This window comes from Hyposmocoma kahamanoa, unplaced genomic scaffold (genome assembly GCF_003589595.1).
Source record: "Hyposmocoma kahamanoa isolate Upper Pololo Valley unplaced genomic scaffold, ASM358959v1 119, whole genome shotgun sequence".
In the NCBI taxonomy this organism is placed as follows: domain Eukaryota; kingdom Metazoa; phylum Arthropoda; class Insecta; order Lepidoptera; family Cosmopterigidae; genus Hyposmocoma; species Hyposmocoma kahamanoa.
The window spans coordinates 3,642,662-3,655,465 of record NW_020653409.1 but is presented as its reverse complement, the minus strand read 5'-3'; the positions used below and the strand labels follow the sequence as shown (position 1 = coordinate 3,655,465).

At 36.5% G+C, this 12,804-nt stretch overlaps 3 protein-coding genes across 6 annotated transcripts in view; 2 read left to right on the top strand and 1 right to left on the bottom strand.

Moving 5' to 3' along the window:
* The window catches only part of LOC113239973 (transmembrane protein 94), a 79,301-nt gene extending 75,589 nt beyond the window's left edge, over window positions 1-3,712 (bottom strand). For all 3 annotated transcript variants that reach the window (XM_026477162.1, XM_026477163.1, XM_026477164.1), the window contains exons 1-2: window positions 3,593-3,712; window positions 2,737-2,993 (exon numbers count right to left, since the gene is read on the bottom strand). In XM_026477162.1, coding sequence (XP_026332947.1) covers window positions 2,737-2,993; window positions 3,593-3,705 — 370 coding nt within the window. In that variant the 5' untranslated portion in view covers window positions 3,706-3,712. The remainder of the gene's footprint in view (window positions 1-2,736; window positions 2,994-3,592) is intronic.
* A 2,345-nt stretch (window positions 3,713-6,057) lies between these two features.
* LOC113240073 (cytokine receptor-like) lies at window positions 6,058-10,265 on the top strand. Of its 2 annotated transcripts, XM_026477281.1 has the most exons (2): window positions 6,526-6,674; window positions 6,905-10,265. In XM_026477281.1, the coding sequence occupies exons 1-2, from the start codon at window positions 6,641-6,643 to the stop codon at window positions 10,105-10,107; spliced, it is 3,237 nt and encodes a 1,078-aa protein (XP_026333066.1). In that variant the 5' UTR covers window positions 6,526-6,640; the 3' UTR covers window positions 10,108-10,265. The 2 variants fall into 2 exon arrangements, with proteins under 2 accessions (XP_026333065.1, XP_026333066.1); XM_026477280.1 differs by having other exon boundaries at window positions 6,058-10,264.
* Window positions 10,169-12,804, top strand: part of LOC113240074 (WASH complex subunit 1-like) — a 53,480-nt gene continuing 50,844 nt past the window's right edge. Inside the window, exons 1-3 of the mRNA XM_026477282.1 lie at window positions 10,169-10,304; window positions 10,385-10,784; window positions 10,870-11,163. Coding sequence (XP_026333067.1) covers window positions 10,410-10,784; window positions 10,870-11,163 — 669 coding nt within the window. The 5' untranslated portion in view covers window positions 10,169-10,304; window positions 10,385-10,409. The remainder of the gene's footprint in view (window positions 10,305-10,384; window positions 10,785-10,869; window positions 11,164-12,804) is intronic.

Sequence of the window (12,804 nt, the reverse complement as noted above, 5' to 3'; positions counted from 1 at the left end):
TATGTAATTAATTTAATTTAATATTTGTATTATCTTAGCTTTTGTTTTATTTTTTATTTTTTTATTTTTTTTTATTTTATTTTACGGGGAAAAACTTGTCCATAACTATTTGTCACGCTAACACATCAGTCACTCTTCCAATCTTATCACTATACTCTCGTTATCGCACACACACATACATCGACATGCTTACATACACTATATATATATATATATATACTATATATATATATATTTACACGCATAATTAGATGTATAATTACATACACACACACTTACCCACCCAAATTTACAAATACACAATCATTTACTAACCAAACTAACACTGCATAAACAGCTTTTGTTTTTTTTTTATTCTTTTATGTTCCTTCGTAAAACCTTAATATATAGATAGGTTAGTTACTACAATTGGCAATGTACTAGTACATATTTCAAAATAACAAGTATCTTCCAAGGGGTGGAGTCCTGGTGACCTGAAATACAGATCATACGTCTAGTTTAGGCACCAGTCTCCCACAGTATAATTTATTGTTTTATGTATTTTATTTTGGATATTATGCCAATGTATTTTGTATATTGTGGTGAGAAATAAACTTATTATTATTATTACTTTTATTACACACAGATGCTAGGCTCTATAGGGTCTGTTTTAGGGTCTTATTCTACTTGAAGTAAACTGGATGTTCGACCCCTCCTACGTAAAGTATCGCATGTCGAAATTGTCAAGTTTACAGGGGAGCGTTTTAAAGTTTGGAATTCACTGAAATGCGTATCGATTTAAAAAATATATATGTCTTCCGTAGCAGGTTTTCTAAACATTCTTGTTGAATTCTATTATCAAGTAGGTATTGAATGTCAAGTATGTGCTGTCAGCGACTCAAGCACTTCAGCCAAAAACCAACACCATACATATAAACATGGATCAATAACCCAAGAGGACCGCTAATCTCCTCAGTACAAATCGATAGTCTGAAAAAGGTCAAAATCCCGTCTTATACCTGGATTGCGCTGATCAGTAGCCTGGATGTAGTTTTTATTATGTAAATGGCCGTGGATATCAATCAATTCATCTTTCATATAATAATAATAATAACGCCCACACTCAACATAGCCCCGCACTAGGGAAACCCTCAGTTGCGGCTGCCATGGACACACACATCGATACCTGAAGTATCAATTAACGTAAGGGACATTTTATCGAAAATGGGTTACATATATCATTGGATTCGGAAGTTCCCGCCTCATCGATTGGAATTATTAAAATTTAAGAATTATTAAAACCCAGTGGTTAAAAATATAGCATATCCTTTACATTAAAAAAGATGTTTAGCATTGTAAGTAACGTAAGGCACAACATCTTTTTGTACTGTAAGGGATATGCTATATTTTAAACCACTTCATTTTTAAATCTTTCGTTTATAGCATGAAAGAAGAGGAAATTCTAAGGAATTTTGCTCTAGACACAATCAAAATTGGAGCAGACAGTAAAAAGATTAGATTAAATCGTTTTTGGCTCTCCTGAAAAACCGTGGATAGTCCCTTACATTATTAGATACTGATCTGGCATCGACATAGACAACCACAAATTATACCCAAACTCAAGAGATAAATAAATGTAGGTCATACAAATATTTCTCCGGGCCCGAGAATCGAAACTGGGAGTCCGGCATGGTAACCATACGGCCACCGAGGCAGTGTATATATGTATAAGTAAATATAAAATAGGCGCTTTGTTGTCGAGTTGCGGATACCAGCCCATTGCACCAAGTACCAAGTAAATATAATTAGTCAGTTTTTTCCTTGTATTCAAATATTGAATGTGACATTGTGTGTTACAAAATAATTTCTAAATTAACGCTTCCTAATATGAGTAGATGGTGCTGATCCTTAACAAAATAAATACCAGCATTGTCCATAAAAATCTAAGCAATAAGCGCCATCTAGTTGATTTGTTTGTTATCACTAGAAATTAGAGTAGCTTTATTAAATTGCAGCCTGTCAATGTAAAACAAATTAGTTATAAAAATAGCTATTTGGTACTCGTCGCGACATCTGGCGTACCAATAGGTACTAAATACATACATGACATATATCGACATTATAAAAAACATGGAGCAACAAACTTTGTTTATTTTTTTACTTATATCCTTAACACTTTCACAGTCCATGAACTGGAGTTGCAAATTGGCTTTTCAATCATAAGTTCACGCATACCTATGGAATTGCAATGATATATACTACTTCAATGTAAAAGATTTTGATTGGACTTGTAGATCAAAGTAATGGTTTTTTTTTAAACTTGTGAATTGGGCAGTCTTTCATAGGTGTAATTTTTTTTAAATAAGAAATATAGGATATGAAACTATTTTTCCAGATTGAAATCGTGTATATTTGTTTTTTCAAAAAAACCAAATTTTCGGGCCCTTTACAGGTCCCAAGGTCACGGTCAACCGTAGTTTCATTTCCAGTGTAACAATTGCGAAAACCTAAGAACTCAATAAGAAAATAATTTGGATTTATATCTAATGCCAAAGTAAAGACAATACCAACAGTATTTCACACAATTCTGATGGAATTACTGGGTTGATTTCGGCCCTTTTCAAGGTGGACTTTGAATGTGTTAAGTCTGCCAACTGCACATATGTTAAACCAAGTAGGGGCTACAGGCCAGAAGAATCCATTGCCGCACTTAAATTGTAAACGTAAATAATATAATGTTTATGTTATCATACCCACCTAAAACTTTCTTCACTCTATGGGGTATTTCATTCCTATATAAGTATTCTTCGTTCAAGGCCACTGCAAAATTAATCACCAGTATGGCAAATAGGAACAGGGCTTCCCAGAGTAAGTATGCATGGGCTTGCACTGACTCGCCAATCAAGTATGTCAATATTAGGCATATTATGTATGTGAATGTGATTGTATAGGCCACTCCCGACAGTAGTACTTTTTCTGATGAAAACGATATTATGTTCCTTATAAGCTCGCATCTGAAAATACAAAAAAAATCAAAGATACCAGTAAATACAGTTCAACATATAATCTTATTGCTAGGGTCAGCAGACTAAAGCACATAAGTCAAAAAAGTGCATCATTTGTTAATATATAGTTACTATATATTTTTTTTTGTGTTGTTTATAGTGTTGGAAGATGTGAAGAGAATGATAAATTTGAAAAAGACCTTTAGAATAAAATTACAAATTTATGAAGTAACAAATGAATTTGACTTGTGCTTTAAATTAATGCATATACATTATATATATATATGCATATGCATATATATATATACATTATATATATATGCATATGCTGGTATATGCATTAATTTAAATGAATGATTGATTCTGTTTTTATTGATTTAAAAGTTCAGATTGTCGGTTTCGTTACGAAAGATAAATTGGAGCAAATGCTGCACCGGTTTTAATTCTTCATGCACCTATTTCTGTATTGTGATAAAATTATAGTAACATTTTCTAATGAATGCAAACAATGTTTCACTTTTACTGCAAGCAGTCCATGAAGTTCAAAACAAAATTAAATGTATTAGAGATATAATGAAAGGTACTTTTTGTTGATAATTTCCTTATACCTGCTCAATTTCTTCTGTGTATTCACATCTACTAAAGCGCGAATATCATCACGTAACTTTATTAACGAGTTTCTAGTAGAATAACCCAATTGTTGGCGGTTATTGTCACCCATATTATTAGGCCTTCACATAATTGTGACTTTACAACTGTTTCTATATGTATATCACGTGAACTTATGTTAAAAATCTTATAAATTAATACTTTATTCACAAAATACTTGCAATCTGACGATCGATACGTTCCAAAGTAAGCATACGATTATTTTGTGACGGAATTTATTTTAATGACCAAACCTCACAAATAGTGATTATTAATGAATTATAAACTTAAATCAGTCAAACATTTTCGATTATGAAGCCAAATATTGTTTTTTTTTTTCTTGTTTTTTATGTTTTTGTTTATGAAATTCTCAAATATTTCTAAGAATTTTGAGCGCTTCGTCAGCTGTCAGATTGCACTGCATTTTATTGTTTAAATAAGAACAAAATGTAGTGCTGTAAACAATGTTATCACACTAGCACTTTTCTTACAAGCTCGCTTTTCATTTAGGCTTGATTTTACATAATAAGCTGGTGGTGTAAGATTCGTTTGGAGGCTAGATACTGCCCCCAAATTACCCTAGAATTGAGTGCTTGCCGCTATGTTCATTGCAACAGTGTTGCCCTTTTTCTAAAACACTCTTGCAGGAATTATGCAAACACCTGTCACAATACACATTGTAACACAATTAAAAAAGGGCTTTTTATTGACATTGCAATAAGCATTTTTATATTTTGAATGAAATTCATAAATGATTGAAGAAATTATTATTTATAATAATTGGGGTATTTCGATTTTTTTTCTTCTTGTTACAGTACCGTTATTTACTGCATGTGCTACTAGGCAAATGTCCCCCTGTTTTATATTATATTATAAATAAAATATTATCCAATTTTTTTTTCCTAGCCTTCCGCATTTTCTCTTATCGTTTTCCGATTATTCACAATACATCGCTCCTTATGAATTCTACTTACTAAGCTGGCTAGCCAGCAGCACTTCAGCACTGATTCACAACATCGTCAAATCCGATTTTAAGCCGACTCCACTCCATGGCAGATGTTGCGCTTGGTCTTTTGAGTAGGCAGGCTTAGGCGCCATATGTCATGATGTGTGAGACACACGTGTCGAAGAGATTTTGAATAAACCCTGTCGTTTTTTATTTGATCGTTCATGGTCTAATAATGAGTATTTTGTATTGTTATGCATAACTACTTTATCTGAATATCAAATTTTCAGCTACCAGAAATTTATGATATTTGGTAGAATATATTTTCTCCTCGTTTCTCTGTGTTCTCCTACACTTTGAACCTCTGATGCACATAAAATATTCCAATCAACTTCTTTCAAACCATTCTCTCGTTATATAATACGCTCGTCTTTCAAAAGTTTCATTATGTTAAAAATTTGATAATATCCTTCTAAGTGTTAGCTATGTTCATCTAACGGTAGGTCGACGCCTTTCGGAAATTTTTTTGGTTCAGATATAGTCACGGTTCTTCCGGACCCGCGTTTAATGTTTGGCCGAATGTATCACGTGCAAGTGAATATAATAATATAGAGACGTAGTTTTTAGTTAGTAGATGTGTTTGTTGCCATTTTTGTGGGAGTTTGAACAAGAGTGCCACACTATTAAAAATTGTTCAACCCTTCATTTCTATTTTATTATAAATCTGACGATCGATACGTTCAAAAGTAAGCATACGATTATCTTGTGAAGGAATACTTTTAATGACCAAATCTCACAAGTAGTAATTATTAATGAATTAGAAACTTAAATCAGCCACACATTTTCGATTGTTAAGCCAAACATTGTATTTATTTGTATTTTTATTTCTAAACTAATATTTTTAAGTTTTTGTTTTGAGATGCCAATCCGCGATGCTGGTATGGAAATATCAAAATGTAAGTACTGCATTTAATGAGAATACTGTGATAATGCTTAATGTTTTAAAATCATGCCTACAACCTCTAGTACATCTAAAATAATAATGTGACAACCTTACGTGCGAACAAAATGTAGGCATTCATGCGCCGAATAGGCAGGAAGTGGACTACTTGTCTTAAAACTAATTACAAATTCGATTTTAGTTGCATTGTATACATACATATGCTTAATAAGTTCTAGCCCACTGCAAATTTTCCAATATAATAGTTTTTTATGTAACAATCAGTCGAAGTTAGGTCATAATGTACCTACTTTATGCAAGATTTTGTGACAGAATAAGTGATAGCGGTTCTTGATGGTTCAATAAATAAAGGTATGTAATAAATATATCAGATTTTTTCCTGAAATTAGGGTAATTTTCAACATGTGGTAACTTGTATTTACTTTTTTATTTACCGTGACGTTCTCTTGATTTCGACGACGTGAAGTTGGCGATTAAGGGAAAAATAAAAGTTTTAGTGTAAGTATGTACTCCAAGCCACTTTCGTTAGCGTAATTTATACAAAATCGTCATCTAAATAGTAGTTAGTGCGTTTGGGTACACTTTAGTGTAGTAAAGCTTGCCGGGTAGCTGTAGACACAAGTGCACGCTGAAGGTCTACGTATTCGTTCAATCGCAGTCAGTGTGTGTCACCGTGTCGCGCCATACGCTTGACAAAAAACAAGAATTTATCTCTTCATTAAGTTTGTCGGAACGACGAATATAACATTAAGTCGTAATGGTGTGATAAACAAATGGTAGTTATGGCAAATCATTGTCTAGATATCCACAACAGGACCAAGTGCAGTGGTTCGAGATATCAGTGCATATTATGGATTTGGAGCGCAGTTGTGTGTCTTTGCATCGTATCGAGATGTGTTGCAGCTGGGGACCTCAAGAGTAGTGTATCAATAGACCCTGAAGGTGACAGCTATGTTCGCTTTGGCGATAATTTAACAATATATTGCATCGCCGGCCCTAATTACAATCGCAGTCATCTCAAAATCACCCACAGTGGCAAAGAACTGTCGACGATTCCTGTGAACGACACTACTATTATGTACACTGAGACACCCAAGGAGCATGTCAGAAATAAAATATACTACTGCAAGAACAAGGAAACCAACCAGAATGTGGTGAAAACTGTAATAGTGGCCTCCCCGCCTAAAAATGTTTTAGATTTCAAATGCATCTCATTGAATTTTGAGGTGTTGAACTGCTCGTGGACATCTCCTGATTTCATTATATTCACTAAATACAAGTTGACGCAAGTAATTAGAAACAATGCAAAATTACTACCATGTATACCGACACAGCTTGAGAAAACACTTTTACGGTATTGTTACTGGAACACAACTAGTCATCCTCGATACAGGCAGCAAGATGAAAAATTGGATTTTATTCTAGAAGCTCACAATGAGTTTGGAAACAACACACAAAACTTTACCATTAACCATTATTCTATTGTGAAACCAGATCCCCCTATGAACTTGACCAATCTCACTGTGACCCCTCATAGAGTGCTCCTCAGGTGGCAGTTACCTATAAACATTAATGATTTTTTGCACGAAGGGGTGGACCATAAGATAGAATATCAAATTGCAAAGATTGATGACAAAAAGTACTTCAGGGTTGTAAACACAAGTGGTTTGTTGCCAAAAGTAAGCAATAGTAAGTATGTTTACATGTTCAACTTGACCCTCCCATATGCTCACATGCTTTATGGAGTAAGAGTGTACATCAAACCGAAAGCTGCTAAAAGTGATGAGTTCTGGTCTGAGTTTAGTAGTGTTGTTTTCTATACAAGTAGTGAGCGACCTAGGAGACCACCGGAAATGATTGCTGGGGCCTTTGACCAAAACCAATTTCAGGGTCGAAGACTGCTCTTTGTATACTGGAAACAATTGGAAGAATATGAAGAAGCTGGTGCTAACTTTACATATAAGATAATTGTGTATCGGGAGACATCTGCACCAAGAACATACTGGCCTGATAAAAATAAAAGCTTGGGCTATTTAAATCTGCAGGATGAATCTATGGAGGCCTTACATGTAGAAGTTCAGTCATACAATGAACAGGGGTCATCTGAAAACAGCAGCTATTTGTACATCCCACCTGAAAAAGAGACGCGTTCTTTACGCCTTACTTTATTTACCAAACTTGCATATGAAAATGGAACTTATGAATTATCATGGGCTGGGATTCGCAACATTGATAACTATACTTTATTTTGGTGTCACCATAATACTACAAACATTTGCAGTGGGCGCATAAACTTCACAGTTCTCAATCCCGATATTAATAAACACATAATTAACTTGCCTAGGGATTACAGATATCAGTTTGCAATATCTGCAAATAAAGGAAGTGGTACTAGCGGAATGGTGTGGGCGAAATGTGATATATCAAAGGATGGCATTGCAATGTTCGAAATACCAATACGTTTCATTGATCATGATGCCCCAGGAACAACTTCTGTGAAGCTAAAATGGTCTATGGACTGTACTCTCAAAGAAGGTATTATAAATGGATATAATATAACCTATTGTCCAGTAATAGGGACAAGTGTTCATTGTGATAACACATTTGGCTCTTTGGCTCCATATATTATCAATAATCCGAAACAGATGGAAGTGACAGTAACTGGATTAAGACCATACACAACATACCAGTTCACAATGGCTTTAAATACTATTTATGGATTAAAAATCATAGAAAATACAACAGTGCGTATTACAACTTTAGAGTATGCTCCAACAAAGCCGATGAATGTGAAAATAACAAAAGTCAATATTACTAGTTTAGATATTTCATGGGACCCACCACAACACTTAAATGGCCACATAAGTAAAATTAAGTATGTTATCTATAACTATGGCACAAAAATACAGGAAATTAAATATGAAGATAACAAGGAAGATAAATATTCTGCAAGATCTCGAAGGCACGTGGTATTAGACAAATTACACCCTTTCACCAATTATTCCTTCAGTTTAAAAGCTTGTAATGAAGGAATTGATGCCTGCTCAGAACCAACTGATCCTGTCTTTGTGAGAACCAAAATTGGACCTCCTAGCAAATTAAAGATTCTTCAATATGACGACAATCGCCTGTCATGGGCACCACCAGAGTTTCCTGGAGGGACTGTAGATCTTTACCAGGTCAGAATTCTGAAAGACGCTGTTTACGAGACCATATTGAATATTTCTGAAACCAATATTAAAGTGAAGTTTTGTGAGGGAGGACTTCAAAATGAGACCTATCAGGTCAGAGCAGTAAATTTTGATGAAGCTCAGTACCATGGTGCTTTAACTGATTCATCACAAGTTATTCTTGATGAGGTTAATGAAGTCAAAGTGTTGGCGCATTTTGGAGATTGGAGTAACGAGAGTGTAGTCTATTGTACTGGTAGAGACAACTTATTCCTGCTGTTCATCATCATGGGCATTATTGCATTTGTTGGAATGTGTTGTGCTATATTAAAAACGTACAAGAAAATCAAGAAAATGGGAGATATTAAACCAGAATTCCCGAAAGGTCTTTTTGTGCCTGAAAAAGATATGACTAAATACCCATTCACTGGTTTATATCCATCAGAAAAAGATGAAAAACCAATGTCAGATGCCATTTTGTTATTACCGAATACTAAAAGTACAGTTTCTTCACCTGAAATTAAGAACACTGATAATAATTGTGGCTCTAGTGACCACACCGATAGTACTGTTTTATCAGATGCCTCTCATGGACCAATTGAACGCCAGAGCTCAACTTCCGATGACGGATCGCAATCCTCTTTGCGGTTAGTGGTGGAACCACGCAAAGATGATGACACTAATATTGCGGATCAAGAGGAAGCAACCTCGTCAAATTCTGATTCTAGTAGCTCTAGCAACAATTCACCTTACTTCGGAGACAACTCATTTAAGAAAAATATGGTAACGGGATATGTTCAGCCTGTAGTCAGTCCTGGGACGGGTTATGTCCAGACTGTGCCCACGCCGCTTAAAGCCGTTCCACAAAAACCAGTAGTTCAACCTACTACATCAAGCTATGTAATGGCGGGGCTTCCGCCACCCATATTCTCTGTCGACGGTGGAACGACCCAGTCTCAGCCTCCGTCGGGGTACGTGCGCGCCGAAGACATACAAGCGCGATCAGCTCTACAATTTCCTAAATTGGGTCCATCAGTTTTTGGGTCGGAGAGCTTGCCGACAATGCCTTTCTTGCCAACGCCAACAAAACCAGGCGCAGACAGCAGCTACATTCAGCTGCAATCTCTCGATTCCTTGCCTAGTCATAAGCCGAATGTGAGAAACACAGTGCCATTGAAACCGCCTGCTTCTAGTGGTTACGTGAGTCCCGGAGACGCGGTTATAAACAAGCACCTCAATAACATAATATCGGGCACTCAGCCTGACGAGTCGGCGATCTTGGACCCCACTATGTCCCCAGATGCATACTGTCGCTTCTCGTGGAGTACCGACCCTGCCAACGATAATTTACATTCGATACTAGCGAGTTCACCCACCACGAATCCCTCCAAAAACTGAACTAAACGATAGCGTAAGATAGTACACGGTACTGATATAAATAGAGTAAATAGTGACGGAACTGTAAATCAATATAATTAACTAAATGTGTTTTAAAATTGGACTTATTTTCACTCAAGAATGTGGATGTGTTGTCTAGTGATAATTGTCGTGCCTTATTAATTTATTTATTTAGGCGATCTTAGGAAAACTTTTAGGTAAGATTTTATTTATTGAATTCCTAAACTTCTTAATGAGTAACTAGTCAAATAAATCACAATTTGTGATATTGTTTCAGTAATTGTAATCTGACCTTGTTAGCAATGGAGGGGATTTATAAAGTAAATTTGATACCAAGTGATTTGAATACGGAAGAAACTATTCTCCAAATTGCTGATACGTTAGACAATCTCAGTGGGATTGTTGATGATGTTTTTGCTCAATTAATGAGCCGAATTAACCAGAACATGGAAAAAACAACGAAGCTGAATGAAAGGATAGAAATTTCAAGGAATAAAGTGGAAAAGCTCACGGGAATGCAAAAAGCTATTAAAGTATTCTCAAGTGCGAAATATCCTGCTTCAATTGCGCATGAACACTATGAATCCGTTTTTGGCTTAGACGGATACCACCATGAGCCTCAGAAAGTAGTCCTGAGTGGAAAGACTCAAGGACAGGCGCATGAGAAGGGAATACAGGTATATTGCTGCTGTATTTGTCCATTACGTTAGTCGTGAAGTATTGCGTTGTTCATTTAAATGTAATTAGTAATTCTGATTGTAGGAAAAACTACATTTCTATCATGTCAAAGTGGCCCAACGGAGGAACCCTAAACCTAAGCCAGATTTCGATTTGAACTCTGTAATCGACGACTTGTCGACTGTGGGCGAGTTATTAGTTTTCAACACAGATGAAAGCCCGTATCTGGGCACCACCAGCAAGGTGCCGACGTATGCGCCGAAAGTTGCCGCTGTCCAAAACAAAAGCCTCTTGGAAGATGCCCCGTCCTCAATTATGAAGAGAGACGTTTTGAAGCGCGAAGTCGATGAATATTTATATGCGCCCGGGATGGGAATGGTAAGTTATCATTTGTCTATCCTTTTCCATTCCGTTTTTTACAGAAATCTATCGGGCTAGGACAACAGGGCGCGACTTGCGCGAGAGTGACATAAAGCGCGAGATACCGCTATTCTCGCATAGAGATCCTGCGCTTTAATGCCCATAAATGTACACACATCAAAAAAAGTTTGCGATCAATAGCATAATCTCCTATAATTCTTTAAATTTAACTTTATCAAGAAAAAATCTATGTTGTATGCTTTCTTTAAATAGGAATACCCTGTTTGAAATTAAAATATAAAACTATTTTTTATTATTTATTTAAAAAAATTGAGCCATTAATCATAATGTAATAGTGATAGAAATTTCATAGAAAGAAAAAGACTGTTTAATTAAACTTAAACAACAATTTATTATTAAAAGGTGTGAATTCAATATAAAATAACTCCTCCCCTGGCTCGAATACATGCGAAGATCCTCCTGGGCATGCTGAGGATCAATTTCCTGGGGTAACCTATCCCATTCTTCAATAGCGGCTTCCCTGAGCTCTGGAACTGTCTGGGGATGTGGCTCACGGTTCCATACTGCTCGTTTAAGAGCATCCCACGCGTGCTCTATTGGGTTTAAGTCGGGCGAGCCGGCAGGCCAGTCTAATCGTGTGATATCGTATTCTTGAAGAGCTGCATTGACTCGTTGAGCTCGATGTGCGGGCGCATTATCATCGACCAGTACAAATTGGTGCCCATGGTTTACTCGGAATGGTCTGACGATATCATCAATAGCAACTGTTTTGTACATGTCTGCTGTCATGAAGCCCCGATACTGGATCAAAGGCGTTCTAGCTCCAATCATAATGCCACCCCAAAAGGACACCGATTTTCCGCCTTGCTGAACTGTTCCAGTGGCAGTTCTTTGTCTTTCATGGTCGCCTGGTCTTCTCCAGACACGGACACGTCGGTTATCTGGATGAGTGCTGATTCGGGATTCGTCAACGAAGAGACAGTTTTGCCAAATGTTTTCGTCCTCACCTTCTTCATTTTGCCGAAGTCTAGCCCACTGCAATCTTCGTTGTTGACGTTGCCGGGAATTGAGCGAAGCTCGCCAAGACCTCCGTGCTCGTAATCCAGCCTGGTGCAAGCAATTGCGAACGGTCTGCGTGCTAACTTCAAGCCCAGAGGCGGCCCTGACTTCTGCTTTTATTTTAGTGGCGTTGATTGTTGGATCACGGGCTGCCAGCAATCTAATATAGTGCTTTTGGGCAGCTGTCAAAACAGTTGGGCGACCGCTGCGGGGTCGGTCAGCTAAATTCCCCATTCCGTGATACCTCTGCAACGTAGCCACGACACAGGATTGGGATATAGCAAGTCTGCGTGCTATTACTCTCGTGGTGTATCCTTCTTCCCTCAAAGTTACTATTCTAGCTCGTAAAACCTCTGATAATCCTCTTGGCATTTTTTCAATCACAATTTCCGCGAAAAATATCTTGAATCGCTTATAATTGACTAAATCAGATTTCTGAATGAGCGTAAGCTAGGACTGAAAGCCTTTTTATATGAAAAAACAATTGAACGGGGTCATTGTTTTATGTTCTAATTTATTTTTAAATAAAGAATCTAAAAAGAAGAAAAAATCATAACATAATCTACAGTAACAAAAAAG

Bases quoted from the DNA above. Each gene is read 5' to 3' on its own strand.
- LOC113240073 (XM_026477280.1), top strand. From the start codon at position 6,313: ATGGTAGTTATGGCAAATCATTGTCTAGATATCCACAACAGGACCAAG.